General features: G+C 41.8%; 1 protein-coding gene across 1 annotated transcript in view; it reads right to left on the reverse strand.

Annotated features, from left to right (window-relative positions):
• Positions 1–4,641: 4,641 nt before the first annotated feature.
• KIF13A (kinesin family member 13A) overlaps positions 4,642–16,612 on the reverse strand; it is a 172,616-nt gene continuing 160,645 nt past the window's right edge. Inside the window, 7 exon segments of the mRNA XM_031435159.2 lie at positions 4,642–5,312; positions 5,314–6,111; positions 11,455–11,559; positions 12,076–12,227; positions 14,020–14,125; positions 15,155–15,202; positions 16,337–16,414. Coding sequence (XP_031291019.2) covers positions 5,274–5,312; positions 5,314–6,111; positions 11,455–11,559; positions 12,076–12,227; positions 14,020–14,125; positions 15,155–15,202; positions 16,337–16,414 — 1,326 coding nt within the window. The 3' untranslated portion in view covers positions 4,642–5,273.

The following is a 16,612-nucleotide window of genomic DNA, read 5'->3' on the forward strand; positions in this document are numbered from 1 at the left end:
TGTCTAGTGGGTGCTGCTGGGCTTGAGGAGACAGCCTTTCCTCCAGGTTAGGAGAAAACTGAGACGAACTGCTGTAGATTACAGGGTGAATTTCTGTTGTTGTTTTTCTAACTTGGGAGGTAGGCTCAATATTACAGAAAGACACGTGTGTTAGTGTTAATGCAATAAACTCAAGGCTGAATACAAAGATCTCTCTACATGGTTGTGTACCGTAGCAGCCTCTTCTGTTTTTAGCTCTTAATCCAGAAAAGAATGCAAGAACTCTTATTCATTTACATTGTCTTTTAAAGACTTTTCATTTACATGACCAGAAACTTTTTAAAAATAAAGATTAATCATGTAATTAGTAATTGATCACATAATCTTTTTTCCCTAACGTAGTTCTAAAGCTTGAATATTATTTTCAATATTATTTCAATATCATTTCAATATTATTATATTGGCTAGAACAGGATAATTTTTAAGATAGTATCTTGCCCTCACCTACCCTAGAATTTTTTTTATGGACAGTTATTTTTCCCATAAGTTGATGCCCTAGAAACACAAGTCTAAATTTTCGCTATGACAAAATGTGTGTCCAAATAATGATAAACAAATGTGATGACAGCAGTAATACTGTACTTTGGAAATTAACTGTTAAACACATTGCCTATAGTTAAGTATCCAATATGTCCTAAAGCCAGTGTGCTCTCCCACAGTTAGTGACAAATGACGATGCCACTGACCAAATGCCACTGATCACATAATAGATCACATACTAGTAAAGTGAACGACAATTGGCTTATTGTGTCTTGAACTGTATTTGTAGTTGCCATGATTTATTTAACTATTAAACAGCTGCTTTCCTCCCCCAGCCCCCATTCTGTAACATTCAAATCCTTTCTACTTTCTCGTGGAATTCCCTCTGTCCAGAACAGACTAGCTCTAGTTCCCGACCACATCAGAAAGGCTATTGTGAACAACGGAGATTTTTCTGAAAAGCTTCTGTAAAGCTGTTTTTAGATGACACTTTCATACTAAGCTCTCTTTAGCCGCCCCTCCTGGGTGGCAGGTGCTGCTGCTTCCTCTGAAGACCTTGAGCACCGTGACCACGTGGAGCACACCCCGTCCCACCTGTGGCAGATCGTCCCCACTAATGTTGGTCAGTCTGGACTTGTGACCCTTACCACAGCCCTTCTGCTCTCTGAAGGGGGGTGGTCCTCCCTCAAGAGGCCTGTCCCTCCCCAACATGTCACCAGACAGAACACGGAGAGAAGAGGCTGATGGAAGTGTTGCCGCCCTCCACCTCTGCCTTCCACACGTCCACCACTTAGTAACAACAGCACCAAAGGCATCTGCTGCTCTGAGGATTAAGTGACATAAACATCACAAGTTGGGAACAGTGTCAAGTACACAGTCAACCCCCAATGAATGTTCGCTGTTACTATTACGGTTTAAGCTACAGGGACACACATGCATGCAAACAAATATGGAAAACGGATCTGAAACTAATGGCAGAGTTATTAAAGACAAACAACCGATGCTTTAAAATCCGAATTAGACAGTCTGTATTCTAAAACACACACACACACATACCATCTGTACCAATTAAATACAATAAAGTTGAAAGGGGATATAAATTACAGTTTTTCTTCTTTAAACAGACAATAGTAAAATACTACAGTCAGCTCACTATACACAAAATTCATGACAGCAGCTTTTCCTTAAAATCTCCAATATCTTACCCATTTACTGACGCTAAGAACTTGAAGGAAACAGGTACAGCAGGCTGTACACCTCCTCTGGCTCCCACAATACATTTATTGCTGTACATCCAGGCCAATCGTACAGGCATCTACATGATAGGTACACAAAGTACTTTTGGAAAAACTTCCGCACACATACTCCTTCCGTCTCCATCAGTAAGAGCATCTTACAAATGAAGACAAGGACAGCAGGTTGTCTGTACTCAATCATCTCCTGCGAAGACAGCGAAGTGGGCACCCGTGAACGGTATTTATAGCTCATTCCAACTCTTCAGCATTTTCCCGAATGTCAGTAAAATAACAACGGCAAAACCACACCACAACAAAACCTACCAATCCCAAACAAAACCACAAAAAGACGAAAATCAACACCCTCTCCTCCCCTGAACCCGACGCTCGGCATGTCCTTGTGTTTTCTTAACAGTAATACTGCTCCGTGCATCCCACCTGCCTGGCTGGGCTGAACCAAGGTACCGGTAATGCTGGGGTCAGAGCCCCCGTCACTACCAACGGCCAGAATACCACGTCACATCAGCAGGTGGCAGGCCAGGTGGAAGACCAAAGATCGGGGCTGTGAGATTGTTCAGTGTGCTTATGAAACCAGGGACAGAGAGTGGCAGCACTCAGCCTGGCGGCCAAGGGGAGTATGGCACCCAGCTTGCAGTCAAACACGTTTGTACACATAAAACAGGAGAGGACAGCAGAAACGTTCAGTCTTATGTAAGTTCTTTGGTTATAAAGAACGGCATCCTGTAACCTTAGCTGCAGAGAGGGATTTGCAGCCTCACTCTTAGGCGATACAATCTTTCTCATCTGCTCATGTTCTGAGAGATGGCCCAAGTTTGTAACAAAGTCTAGTACCTTACGATTCTCTACAAACCACTTTTATCCGCATTTTAGTGTGCAGTCTTGTCTGTCGCCAGACATACTATAGATACACATTTCATATACATCATATATATTATTTATAAAAAAAAATTAGAGCATTGACTCCAGACTCTACAGTAAGAACCAATTAAAATTGTACAAGAATAAAGTCTGTTTGAATCTGTGGAGGTTTCTACACAGTGGGGGTGTGTAGTGAGTGCAAACAAAAATACTGCCACTTAATTCATCCAGGATTTTCGGTTCTCTGGAAAAAAGCAGAGGCTGCTGGTTCAGCAGAGTGACAAAGTGCCGCCCCTCCCTGCTCTGGAGGGGAGCGGAGGTGGCCCCGGGAAGCACACGGCTTCTCCATGCTGGTCTGAGGTCCGATCCGGCTGCCGCAGGTTTTAAAGATGGGGCTGGTGCTCCCGCGAGGCGACCGGAACACAGATGCTGGGGCCTTCGGAGGAAGGGCGTGCTGCCTCTCACCGAGTGCCCGCGCTCCCCTGGAATGCAGAGGCTGGTGAGTTCAAGCTCCTGTCCCCCCCACCCTTCCCCACCCACAGGGACCACCCTCGGCCAGACCCTGCCCACCCCACACCAGGGGCTCTTCCTGCAGGGACCCACAGGATCCTGTTTGCTATGGAATCAAGTTCTAGAATTTACACTCTACAAGGGAGAAACCTAGCTCCAAGATGAAGCTTCTAGGAAAAGTAATGACAGCAAGACCCAAAGTTAAAGTAAAAACATGTTATTTCTGGGTCCACGTTCTCAGTCATACCAGGGTAAGAATAGAAGTCAAACTTTAGTACTTAAAAGTTCTCAAAACACTGTCAAAATAATCTATTAAAACCAATATAAGAAAAATACTAAAGCAACTTTTTTTAAAAAAAGAAAAAAAAATCCCCATAGTCCCACATTACCCTGATACAAAAACTATTTTTTGTAAATTCAACTTTTAAAGCAAGATCTTTGGCAGGGACACGCTATTCCAGAGCCTTTCAAAAGCAAAAATTAGGTACTGTTCCTGCTATTGGACAAATAACCCAGGTATTGAAACAAGGTGGGGGGGGGGTGTCACTGCCCCTCCCTTTTCTATGGGCCATGCTTCAAACAGTGCAGCCCCCAGACATCCCACCCATATTACTTTAGCAGAGGGGTTTGTGAAAATCTTATCCCCTTCACTGCTCCTCATACTGAAGCAAAATCTTAAGGTTTGTAGGACAGTGACTCCCAGGAATTTGAATTTTTAAGAGGCATCTTCACGCAACACCCCACAGTGAGTCTACTGTGCATTTAGGTTTGGTAAGTGTTGTTCTAAGGTGAAGACTTAACCCCTGGACTTCCTGACCACGTTCTTCCTGGACTTCTTGGAAGGACTGAAAAACTGAGGCAGGACAGCAACATGGATTCTGTTCAAGAACAGTATAAAGGAAGCTGAAGACTTTTAAACAAATGAATGTTCAGTTTGCAAGAACAGTAATAGTAACTTTATTTTATTTTATATTTTGTTGGGGAAAGAAGACTTTTTTTGAGGTGTAAGAGACCACTGTTTGGTTTTTGCAGTTTCTGTATGCATATGCTGTATAAATGATCACATACTGAAATTTTAAAGACTAGCATGGAAAACTTGGGGGTAAAGAGCCACCAAACTGGAATGATAACTTCCTCAGCAAAACAGAGGGACTGAAGGGCACCCCAATTATCTTGTCCGTCACCGAGCTGCCTTCTGGTTCTGTCAGCTCTTTGTTTGGCTAAGCCTGGAGCTCCCCTATCTCTCACACAGCTACAGCTAGGGTGTGGGACCCCAAATGGGAAGAGGCAGTGGTACCCAGAAGTAGATAATCTCTTATTAATAAAATTCACTATTTTTCTTAGGAATATTGGCAAAACCCACTTTGTTCCAATATGAAAATGAAACACTATAATAAACCTAAAAATAATATAATAAACTAAAAAATAGACTCACAGACAGAGAATACAGACTTGTGGTTACCGGGGGGTGGAGGGTGGGAAAAAATTAAAAAAAAAAAAAAAAAAAAAAAGAAAGAAAGAAACACTATAATAAACCAACCTGGGTAACTTCCAAAGCCCAAGTTTGAATTGCGCAGGATTTCACCTACACTTCCCCAAAGCACTTTTTATCCTATGGCACCAAATGTCTGTATTTTACCAAATCTGCAATGCATGCCTCCCCCACACCGAGCTTTTCAACATCGCTGAAATTGCTGATAATGATAGTTTAATTGGAAGTATTTTTTTTAATGAGACATAAAATAATGGTAAATCTAATCATCAGAAAAATCACAGATTTGATGGCATATGGTACGTGCTACTGCCAAGATATTCTTGGGATGGTCAGTAATTATATGTTTCAGGGAAGGAACACAAGATCGATTGACTAATCCTTACCCACGTGAATGCTTAATTCAACATGAACCCACACACCAGCTTAAAAAGCCACTAGTCCACTAGTATATTTCACAGTTCCACTCTGGAACAAGCAGACTTGGGGACTTGCTCCCCGACCCCAGCCAGCTGGGCAGGATGTGAGCCTGGTCCCCAGGTGGGCTCATCTTCCCTGTCAGAAACACCTCAATGAATCTCTCCTCTTAAGTCACTATTTTCAAGGGCCTCTGGGGGTTGGGGCACAATTAGGTGCCCTCACTGGTAGCCCAGGACCCAAAGGACTGCCCCTGGAATTTATTACCTGGTCATTCTCTGCCAAAGAACACAGCTGGCCAAGGTCCTGTGGCCCATCTGAGACACTCTTACTGTCCAATGTATGTGGTGGGTTCCTCCTACTTGAAAGTTCTCCAGCAGAAGGGTCTGTCAAGCCATCAAAATCTTTCCCGTCTGACACTCCCATAAACTCTGTGAAAGAATGGTCCTCGAGGATGTTGGTGGTGTGCTCTATGGTCACTTCCCTGGGGCAGAATCCTCTGGCTGGCTGGCCACTTTTGCTGGAGCAAGTCTCTTGCTCAGGACATGAGCCGGTCCTACAGAGCGTTTTGGAGTTTTTCTCAGGGATGCTTTGGGATAGTGGGCTCCCTTTGGCTAAGGCACTATTTTCCTTGAGTGGCACTGGAGTCATCTTATCCTTCACCGAGCCTCTTTCTAGTTCTGTCAACTCTTTGTTTGAGGATGGTCTGAGATCATGCACAAATGATGGTCCGGGATGTTCGCTGGAGTCTGTGTCCTTCGTCTGAAGGGCCAGCTGGTCTGAGCTGTCACTAGAAGGGACCACCATGTCAGACAGGGTGGCGTTGGAGGCACTGTGGGAGAAGTAGCCACTGGTGATGCTGCTGGTGGTGGGACTGCGGGCCACTTCTTTCTCCAGGACCTTGGAGTTCATCAAATCCACTTTGGAAGAAAACCACTCTCTGTTCTCCAGGCTGGCATTGTAAACACTGAAGTCAGCAAACTCCACAGGCACGTAAGGCTGTGAGCTTATCAGCTTCCGGTTAAGAGCTTCCAGATCACTGTCCTCCTCTTCAGAGTCCTACAGAAATGAAGCAAAAGTCAGCCGTGAGCTCCTTATAGCACGTGTACTGTTGAGACAGGTTGTAAGTGCTCTGCTGTTAAAGGCATTCACCTTCACGTGTTTAGTGTTTTTTGTGTTTCTGAATTTGGTTAAGTCTAGTCACCTTTTGTGGACACAGGTCTATTATCCTCAGAGGTCTGTGAGTGTGAACCCAGTATCATCCAATATTAAGGAGATTTATTTTTTTCTGTGCTCACTCAATGCTGATAATTAGAAACCTTCCCTCCCCTGGTTTAAAGGAAAGGACGGAAGGAAGTGCAGTGGACTTTTAATTAGTTCCTTGCAATTAGTTTTCAGCTAGATGTGTTTCCTTTCCTAATTAAGTGAGTAGAAGGGCAGCCAGAGGCAGAGAAGAGCTGCCGTTTCATTTGTTCTTACAGTCCGCACCTTGGAGAGCAAAATGCAGGTGAATAAGATGATTTGCAAAAAGTTTTCTGAGCTATTTTATGGGGAGGAAGGGCAGTGACACAAAGACCCCCCCCCCCGAGAGCAAAAGGGCAAAGAACATGATTTCAACATCCATTCTCAGTATTATACTAAATAGTGCAAGTCTGTAAAATACTGAACTAATCTGACTGTTTACTAGGGCTTCTGAGAAGCACGGATAGAGAATTTGACTAGCAGGTGAGGAAGATAGTGAGATTTAAATGAAAATCTCCTTTGTCAAATAGTTTTAGGGTCCTGTTTATAAAGATTGGTAAACATGCAAGTGTGAGCGTTATCAACTTTCAGTCTCTCTCGCTGAGTGAATGATTCTTTTATATTTGGTGGGAAACAATGTAAAACACACGGCATCTTATTTTCAAATAAAAATCAATGAAATTATCTAGTCATTTAAAATTAACGTCATAAGCATCTGATGCCATTGCAAATATTCCTTTTCTCTTTTAAAATGTGACTTTCATTCGACAAATGTTCATCAAGCAACCATTACATGCCAGCCATTGTCCTAAGAACTGAGAATACCAGTGTTGAGCAAAGACAGGCATGGTCCCTGCCCTCAGGGAGTTACAACTGTGGGTCCTCGCTCTAAAAACAATCCTGGATGCTGCCTGGGTGGATGAAATTTCATTCAGTATAACAACAGGGTCACTGTAAAGACCTAGAACCAAAACACTAACCTAACTCATTAAAGTGTCATTTCAGGGGAGATAGAAAGAGAAGCAAGGAGAGGGGGAGGGAGAAGATGAGGAGGGGGATGGAGAGCAGATATGGCTGATGGGAGTTTACAAATGGAGAAAAATTTCATCTACTTAATTCCATAGCAATATTTTCTATCTTATAAGATGCTAAATACCTAAAAATAGCTTAATATTCTTCAGTGCTTCTTGGGTTTTAAAATGACTTGAATACAAATTATTTAAAAGCATCAGGAGCCTTAATTCCTTGGCTATTAATCAAAGGTGACTATCAAATGTCAGTGATAAAGTTGCAGAAATTAGCAAAACAAAACTTTTAGCAACACTAACCTTGCTATCTTATCTTTAGCTGCATTCTAATTAAGTAGCACAGTTAAAAAGGGGGTAGGGTAGAGAGATCTTTTCCCGGGGTTGGAGGGAACACTGGTAAAGGAGCAAAAATTGGACAGAATTACCTGAATCAGTAACTTTTGCTATATTTTCTAGATTCCCTACTTCACTTATTTAGACTCAAAATTGAATTTTAAGTGTTTGTTCCTCTTACATTTCTTTTTGATTTAAGCTGCTTTAATCCCCAAAGCCCAGGAATCCCTAATGCAATTAATTACTAAGAAGTTGTTGCAAGGAAAACCAAATTTGAAGATGCGGATTTGTAACTCGGGGCCCCTTTTATGCCTGAAGTTATTTCTTCTGAACACTGAGGGAAGGTCTGTCATCCTAAAACACAACTCTGCCAAGTGAAACATTCACTCGTGAGTTTAATGTGTAGAAATAGGTATACACTTATTAAAATCCCAAAGATAAACAATTATTCCTAAAGGATTAGAACGACCTTGGCAAAATGGAAGAGTCTACAAAAACCCTATGAGATGAAGTTCAAACAGGGATCAGCACGTAGTTATGCAGTTGGGGTGGGGACAGGGGTGCGAGAGTGACCCAAAGAGAAAAGTGAAAGGAGTAGGGGCAAGTAGTTCCAGAAGAAAGAAAACTGAGGAGCGAGGAATCATTTTCCAGCATGTAATAAAAGGAAGCAGAAAGTCTGTAAAGTTATTGCCTTCAAGGAGAAAAGAGAGGACTTAATTGGTTTAAGCTGTATTTTAAGGGAATTTGGTTAGACATTTTATACCAGAAATATTATTTATCACTGTATCTTAAAGGGGACGAAGCATTTTCCTACTATGTCTGAAGGACCGAAAAAAAAATGAAAGCTCTTCCTAAGAGTGGAGTATGGCGTCAAGTTCTCAGGCTTCTCTATGGCTACAGCCTTCACGATTTGATTTTTGAGATTTAGTTTATGCAGCTGATATCCACCTACAGACAAAATACCTTGATTTTAAAAAGGGATCAAAACCTACATTAAAGCAGTGACCTTCTGCAAAGACGTTCACCCAATTAAAGTCATTTTCACTCCCACTGTAATCAGAGAGATGGTCTCTGTTTTCAGGAAGACCCCACAGGCCCAGGGTCCCCAGGCACTTCTGTCCATGGTACTGAGGGCAGGGCAGACCCTTTTAAGAAGCAGCAGGAGCAGCAGGGTGACTGCATCTGCACTGCCTCTGGGAGCCCCTGGAGTCACTGGGGTCAGCCCAATTCTGCCAAAGGATGGGGCCTTAGTTCTCATGCTCTTGTTAACTGTGAGACCTTGGGTAAGTCACTCAACAAGCCTTGTGTTCCTTCTTCTGTAAAACAAGAGACATAAATCATATGCTGCCTATGCAAGACCTAGGAGAGGGCGAACTGACTTTCCTTCTGCTCTTCTGTCTACTTCATGACTTAAAAAGAGTCTCCAGAGGCTTATTGTTGCCTTTACTTATTCATGGGAGACACAAAGTGCATTTGTGTATCTTCTCAAATTGATCAGACAGCAACATGTTGCTTTAAGAATCAAGCATAGCTTACACAAGATCTTATGGTAGTTCACAGAGAAAAACAATGTGACAATGAATATATATACGTTCATGTGTAACTGAAAAATTGTGCTTTACATTGGAATTTGACACAACATTGTAAAATGATTATAAATCAATAAAAATGTTTAAAAAAAGAATCAAGCATAGCTGTATTTACTATACTTTCTGTGAAATTACATGTTACTTTGGTAATAGATGGGCTGTAAAATAAAAGCAACAATGTCTCAATATTGCCTCTCAAAAATGACTGCCAACTTACTTGATCAGAGTGAACCACTGATTGACCCTCTAATTTTTTTCAAGAGTGGAAAAGGAAAAAGAGAGTAGGGAACACCGGAATAAAGCAGTTTATACCCACTTACAAGAGGAGAAATAAAATGAAAGCTTCTCCAAGAGAAACTAGAACGTCAGACCAAGCCAGTAATGTCCTTAAAATCTACCAAAACATCCTCGAAAAGCTGCTGTCTGAAATATATCAGACGGTCCAATGGTTTTGGAGGTGAAGAGCAGATGGAGGGCTAGACAGCTAAGGAGCATAGAGGCAGATCTCTCAGATAAGAGCCCAGCAAGAAAAATGGTACCATCAAACCCTGCTTAGTGGGTTTCATGGTGTGTTTGATCACATAGAGTCTGCTACTCAAAACTTCCTACATCAAGAGAATCTGGTTCCGTCCTACTCTCTGCTAGCTCAAAGCCCTGAGACAGGTTTTGTTTTAAAATAATAAAAGGAAAGTAAAGAAAGTAACTATGAAGCAAACTGTGAACAGTGGAACGAACTATCTGCTGGGGCTGCCCCAGAAGGGCCGTCTAGCAGTCCCACGGTGGTGTGTTCTACCAAAATGTGTTGTTAAAACAGGTTTAAATTTAGTGCCCATGCACCATGGTGAGAGGTGCCACATCAAAGACAGATATGAGCAGCCAGAGAACAAGCAGGAGTGACCACTCAGCCACCTGGCCTTGTTAGCCCTGTGCTGCAGCAATGATTAATTAAGCAGGGGGAGGGCAGATAAGTGACTGAGCAGCTCATTGAGATTCGGAGAGATGGAGAAGCAGCTGTTGATATGCACCCTTCTCCGGCAGGAATGAGGGTGGGGACTTTGGGACAGAAGGACAGGGAGAACACAGGGACAAAGAGGAGAAGAGTGACAGAGAGGGGAGGGGAAAATGGTGCCTCTTCTTCCCTCCTCAGTGGACAGGAGGAACGAGGTCATTTGTGAAGCTCCCAGCGCCTGGAGCAGGCAGGTGAGGTTCCAGCCCACCTCATGCAGTGTATGTGACCACATATTCTAGCACTGTTAAAGGGCCTCACGCCGACGACCCTTTGGAATGGGTCTGACGTGGAGCAGCCAGGAAAGGAAACGTCCCACGCTCTGCGCACAGAGCCGACCGTATGTGGACGGGAGCATCAAGCTCCGAGCTGCCTCACGTCCTCAGAGTCTAGGAAACCACAGGAGAGTGAAAGCTGAGACAAAATCAGGGAATTCTTTCCAGGCCTGAGAATACACAGTTTTGTTTTTACATTGAGGTATCGTTTCTAATCCAAAGTGCCTGGTACATAGCATCTTACAAACTATTTCTCGAATTTGAAATTTGAAAACCAAGTGCTAGGGAATGAGGCTTTACAGGTAGAGTTTCAACCTACCTGTGGGAAAATACAGATAAGCAATCCTGAAAGCAGGACTGATACCAAGGGAGTTGGGATCTATTTTGCCAGAAAATTAAAAGAGGCCACCTGAGCGGTACGGATGATGGGCGGTGACGGACTGCGGAGCAGCCACAGGCTACAGAATAATCTTGGCAATAGCATCAGGCAACATGAAAAAAGCTTTCAAACACACCCACAGCTGAATGCATGATTACTTACTCCAAGTGAGTGCAATTCCTCTAGGTAGATTAACTTCAGAATCTGGGCAGTGTGTATAGGCACATTAGAAAGATTCAGTGTTAGTTAAAGTGATCGCTGGGTTACACCTTTTAAAGACTAGAATCATTACAAGTGCCTTTTCCCCCTTTTTCGAAGCAAATTTATACTAAACAAATTAAGTAATCAATCATTTAGAAAAATCACAGGTCACAACCATGTTCATGCAAAATTTCATTACCAATGATCATGTGTTTTTTTTTTTTTTTCAAAAAAAGCCAAGACCTAATACATATCTTAATTTCTTCTAAAGTATGTGGATGATTCTCTGTGATGAAAGGGCCTTAAACCCACCACCAGGCAATATGACAGAAACGGTTCCAGCACTTACAATCTTCTTCTCACGTTTGCTATTGTGTTCTACTGGCATGCTGCTGCCATTGCTTCCTGGGGGTACAATGCAGCCAGGGTTATGTGCCTGAGATGGAGGCATGCTCTGCAAAGGTTAAGACACACAGATGCATCACACACAGGAGACGACGGCCCAAATACACATTAAGTCCATGCAAGTTAGAAAAGCAACACCAACACTTCTACCACACGTGAGTAGTGCAGCAAACAATTCTGCAGGCTTGAGTTACATTACTGATGAAATCGGACAAGACTACGTGGATTCTACAGCAAATAGCATCGCTGGATTTATCAAATTGGAAAAAAAAAGCCTTTAATACTTTCAAAACACCTAGGGAACATCTCTTTCTCACGTAAAGGTAATAAACACTTTGGGAAAAGGCATAATAAACACAAAGAAAACAAGGGCAGTAACAACAAGCAGAAACTTCTACTCTGACCCTGTGTGCCTGAGAATGAGGTATTCCAGGACAGGGTCCGTGGAGTGACAACCCACACACGTCAGCGTGCAGCTTCTGACTTGTTAATGCAAACCGTGACTTCTCGGCAGGCGTAACGAGTCCACTCTATCGTACACGGTGCGGACAAGTCAAGCATTTACCTCCTGGCTTAGAAGAGGCCTGGCTTCCAGAGCTATCCTCTTCTTATGCTCCTCTTTTACAGGCATTAGGGGCTTGAAAAACTTTGGCGGCTGAGGAGAGAATGCTTTAAAAGGGCTGACTGTTAAGGCATGAGGATTCTCTGACGTACAACCTGGGGAAAACAAAAGGCATGGGTTTACAGGCACAGAGCACTTTAACCAACACACGGGAAGCGTGGTACTGACCGAGCCACCGGGATAGCCGGTATGACAAAGAAATCAATGTGCTAATACAGTTGACCCTTGAACAACATGGGGTTTGAATTGTGGTGGGTCCATTTACACGTGAATGTTTTTCAGTAAATACACAGTTTTTGCATCCGAAGATTAAGGAGGGCTGGCTATGGGACTTCAGTGTACACAGGGGCTCCTAGAGCCAGTCCCCCGTGGATACTGAGGGGTGACTGTATCTGGCTAAGCATTAAAACCGAGGTAGGCAAAATGGAGATGTAGCTACAAAGTTACAGTCATCAAAGGGCAGGACAGTGGCAAAGAAATCAGAAACCAAATCTTCTACCTTCTTTCAAGATCCAGCTTAAGCACCACTTACCAGATCAATTTCAACTCGTGCTGATTTTCTACTTCTTTGACTTCTCAGAGCTTTTATTATCTACACGTACATTTTGGCACTTTGTCATTTACTAGCTTATTTTCTATATATCTCATTTCCACAGTTGGATTTTAAGATCGTAGCACCGTTTGGTATCTGTCACTATATATAGGAAGTAGAGGCTCAATATTCACTCAATGAATATATACTGTGAATATACTAATATTCTCAATGAGCATATGCTGTGCACATACTAATACTGAATACTGTGTAAGTTTTTCTGCAAGCCACTTGTTCTCTCAAGCAACCCTGCTCCATATGCCTAAGGAAGGACAGCTCTTCTTTCTCACTTTTATTCATTTCTTACCCTTTGGGGGCCTCTATTTCTCCTTCTGTATTTTCCCCTCAATTCACTGGTTCAATGGCACGTGGAAGGTAAAACACAAGGGCTCAGGTCACAGAGCTGAATTACATATCCAAAGAGCGCTGTTCCCTTCAGGGCACTGGGAGATTACATATTTAGGTAGTAATGCTGTCACTGATCAAATTCATTTCTGGTATCGGTTTTTGGAATTCTTTCAGTAATCAGACATACGTTCTTCTAAAACATACCCTAATTAGAGTACAAATCCATGATGGAGGTAGACATTCTTTTGGTAAGGAATAAAATCTAACCAGAATGTAATGAGATTTGTGTGTGTCTCAAAACTGACCTCAAAATCAGGAGATAACATATGAAATGTGACTTGAAAATTCTAAAGTGTTACACAAAAAGCCTATTATAATTTGGATGCTATAATGGATACAAAGCAGAAAAAAAATCAAATATGTGGACAGGATAAGTTCTAATCAAGAAGACAGTTTTGTTCTGCTCCAGAGGCTTCATTGGTGCCTTCCAGGAAGCCCTCTCCTCACCTCTGACTGGAGCTTCATCCCTATGGCTGAGAAAATCCCCACCTCCTTGGGTTGTGAACTGAAACTCCTGAGGTTTCAAGTCTGGGACCAGGACTCACAGCTGAAAGTCAAAGACCTCAAAAAAATGTTGGCAGACAGATGTTTCTGCCCACTCTGTGAAAAATGAAGGGGTCCCCCTGAGCCCAACCGTACCCTGAATTGTATGATGTATAAAATTCTTTTGTTATTCTGAAATTCTTTCGAAATATGGAGAGAATAAATCAGCACTATACCAAAAAAAAAAAAAAAAAAAAAAAGACAGATTTGGATCACTTAGCATTTAGCAAACTAGAATTTTAGCCTCCCATCTTTTTATATATGTCATCTCTAAAAGAACATCCCCCCATGCTTTTCCTAAGAAATTATAAAGAAATAACACAGAAAGCCAATCTCACCACTACCTTCTTTACTTCTTCGAGGTGAATCCCTGGGTAAAGTTCCATAACATGATATGTCCTGGTAACTGGGGCTACAGTCAGACATGTCTAACTGGTTCTCTTGCCAACCCTACAAGGTAAAAACATGCGTTAACTGTAAGTAGTCCCTCTAAAATGAGAAATAGAGCCCAGATTTGAATTTTTCTACTTTTTAGTGGCAGTATGTGCTCTTCTTTATTTTTATTACACAATGTATCAAACATGTAGAAAAGTACGGGATAATATGACAAGTGCTGTCATAACCGAGGTAACCTGGAGTGAATAAATGTTGATAATTTATTATACTTGTTCAAGAGTTTTTAGAAATCATTACAAATAGAATGAAATTCTCTTTTCAACCCCTATAGGTCCCATTCATCCACTTTTATAAATTTGGTTATGTATCTAGGGAGACCAGATAATTTAAAGACCAAACCAAAACACTTTTGAGAGTAAACCTGTTCGATTAATAATTTCTCCTGGGTACTAGGCATAAACCGGGACTGCCTCAGGCAAACGACTTGAGATTTAAAAGGTTCAAGCCAGCATAAGATATTGCATAAGATAAAGGGAGAAAACTCCTCTTAAATATCGTATAAACTTACTTAATCTTACTTCAACTTCTCAGGAGACGGCTATCTCTAAGGACTAGATTTTCAACTTCTTGAAGACATAATCTGTGTTTATACTTTTGAATCATCCACAGTCCCTAGTATAGTAATTCACATACATGTTCAAGAAATATTTGAATAAGATAATGCTGCAAAATGTCCTTAATTTCAAGTTCCTAATTTTCCCCATTTGAAATAATTTTGACCTTGCCATGGTAGACGTATACCTTCTTAAGTCATTTAGACTTAGACCCATAAACACACAAATATTTATTCAATCATGTGTGCTATCATCCTGATATGGAGAGTATCACACTAAGTAACAATGTAACACTCAAAGTTTTCACAGCAATTTCACATCAAGTATTTGAACCTGGAAATGGATGTGTGGAGACAATGATCTGCGTTAGATTAAGATGGAGTGTCCAGAGATTTTAAAAACACCAAGATACCCTAACTTTCCAGACTTAGATTCTGCTAATAACCTGGCCATGCCCACAGGTACACACCTTATCATCATCGTCAAATCCAGAAAGGTCTGGTCGACTAGAGGAGACCTATAAGAGATGAACGGTTTTATCAATGTGGCTTATATATTTAGCATAACTAACTAACTAAAGTATCACATATACAGTTGGAGGCTGATTTTCCTTCCCCTCTTTTTTCTTCCAACATTTATTATTTCCTTCTTTATTTGAACTTATTATAATTGTATTCTAACATTTGTTATTACCTTCTTTAAAAATATTCTAATTTTCTTTTTCTAACTTAAAAAATTGTATCCACAAATATTTCTCTTTAACTGGAACTGCTTCCCTCAAGTATTGGTATATGTATCTTTTTTTATTATCACCTAGTTCTAAGCACATCTTAATTTCCATTATGATCTCTTTGATGCCTAAATTAATTAGAAGACTTTTTTTTTTTCAATTTACAACTGTATGAGTTTCTTACTGACAATTTCTAATAACTGAACTGTGGTCAGAAGAAGTAATCTGTACGAAAGTGATTATAGGGTTTGCTTTTCAGCTTACTGTAAGACCAGTTTCATAAATGTTCACTGTGTTTTTAATCCTTATCTGGCAATTCTTGAGAATGGGAGGGCAGATAACAGTTTTTCTTGAGAGAACCTGACTTTTACTCTGCTGCTTCTGGAAAAAGCCTACTCTAAAGTGGTCCATGGACTGCTCTGTCCTTTCTTCCCATGTTAGCATCTCCCTCATTTGGATTTCCCAGATGGAATGATTTAGGAAGGTAATAAAAAGAAAGAGACAAGGCTCTGCGGGAGGGTCTACGTGGAGGTGGCCAGCGCCCTCTTACACTGATGGACAGCACAGTAAAATCCATCAGCAAAGCTGGAACTGGGCATCTAAACAGACTCAAGAGCGGCACCAGGACTGTTAGCTGATTCTTCCATCCTTAAACTGCATTCCATTTAGATCTCAAGAAACTTCTTTCAAGGATATAACTTTACAGAGAGAAATTTGCAAGATTGCCCTAAAAGCTTGGTCACAGCACCTGTAACGGCTCTCTGGCGTGCTTCCCTAGAACAGAGGAGTGGTGTGGGACGCCCACCCCAGTGCCGAATGTTCTGTTCCCACCTGTAAACCCCAACCTGAGGTCCCCTCACGTGCCACACCCCGAACCCTGAGATAGGTCACGTGGGCAGCAGGCCCTGGCGGGGTGCTCACGTTGTGAACGTTTGGCGTGCTGAGGCTCCTGCGCAGGTGCCGGGCCTTGGTGGAAAGGGCTTCCTTCACCGTGACGGCCTATAAGTTTGAAAATAACATTTACTGTTCTTCCTCTGCTGACAAAAGTAATATATGGTGGCAGTATACATTGTGGAAGATTTAGAAAACATAAAGATCATTTCAATCCTATACCCCTCCCCCCATATATTTAACAAAACTGGAATCTTACTGTATCTATTCTACTTTTTTTCTCTTTTTTTTTTGGCTTAATCTATC

Source organism: Camelus dromedarius, chromosome 19 (assembly GCF_036321535.1).
Source record: "Camelus dromedarius isolate mCamDro1 chromosome 19, mCamDro1.pat, whole genome shotgun sequence".
Lineage (NCBI taxonomy): Eukaryota > Metazoa > Chordata > Mammalia > Artiodactyla > Camelidae > Camelus > Camelus dromedarius.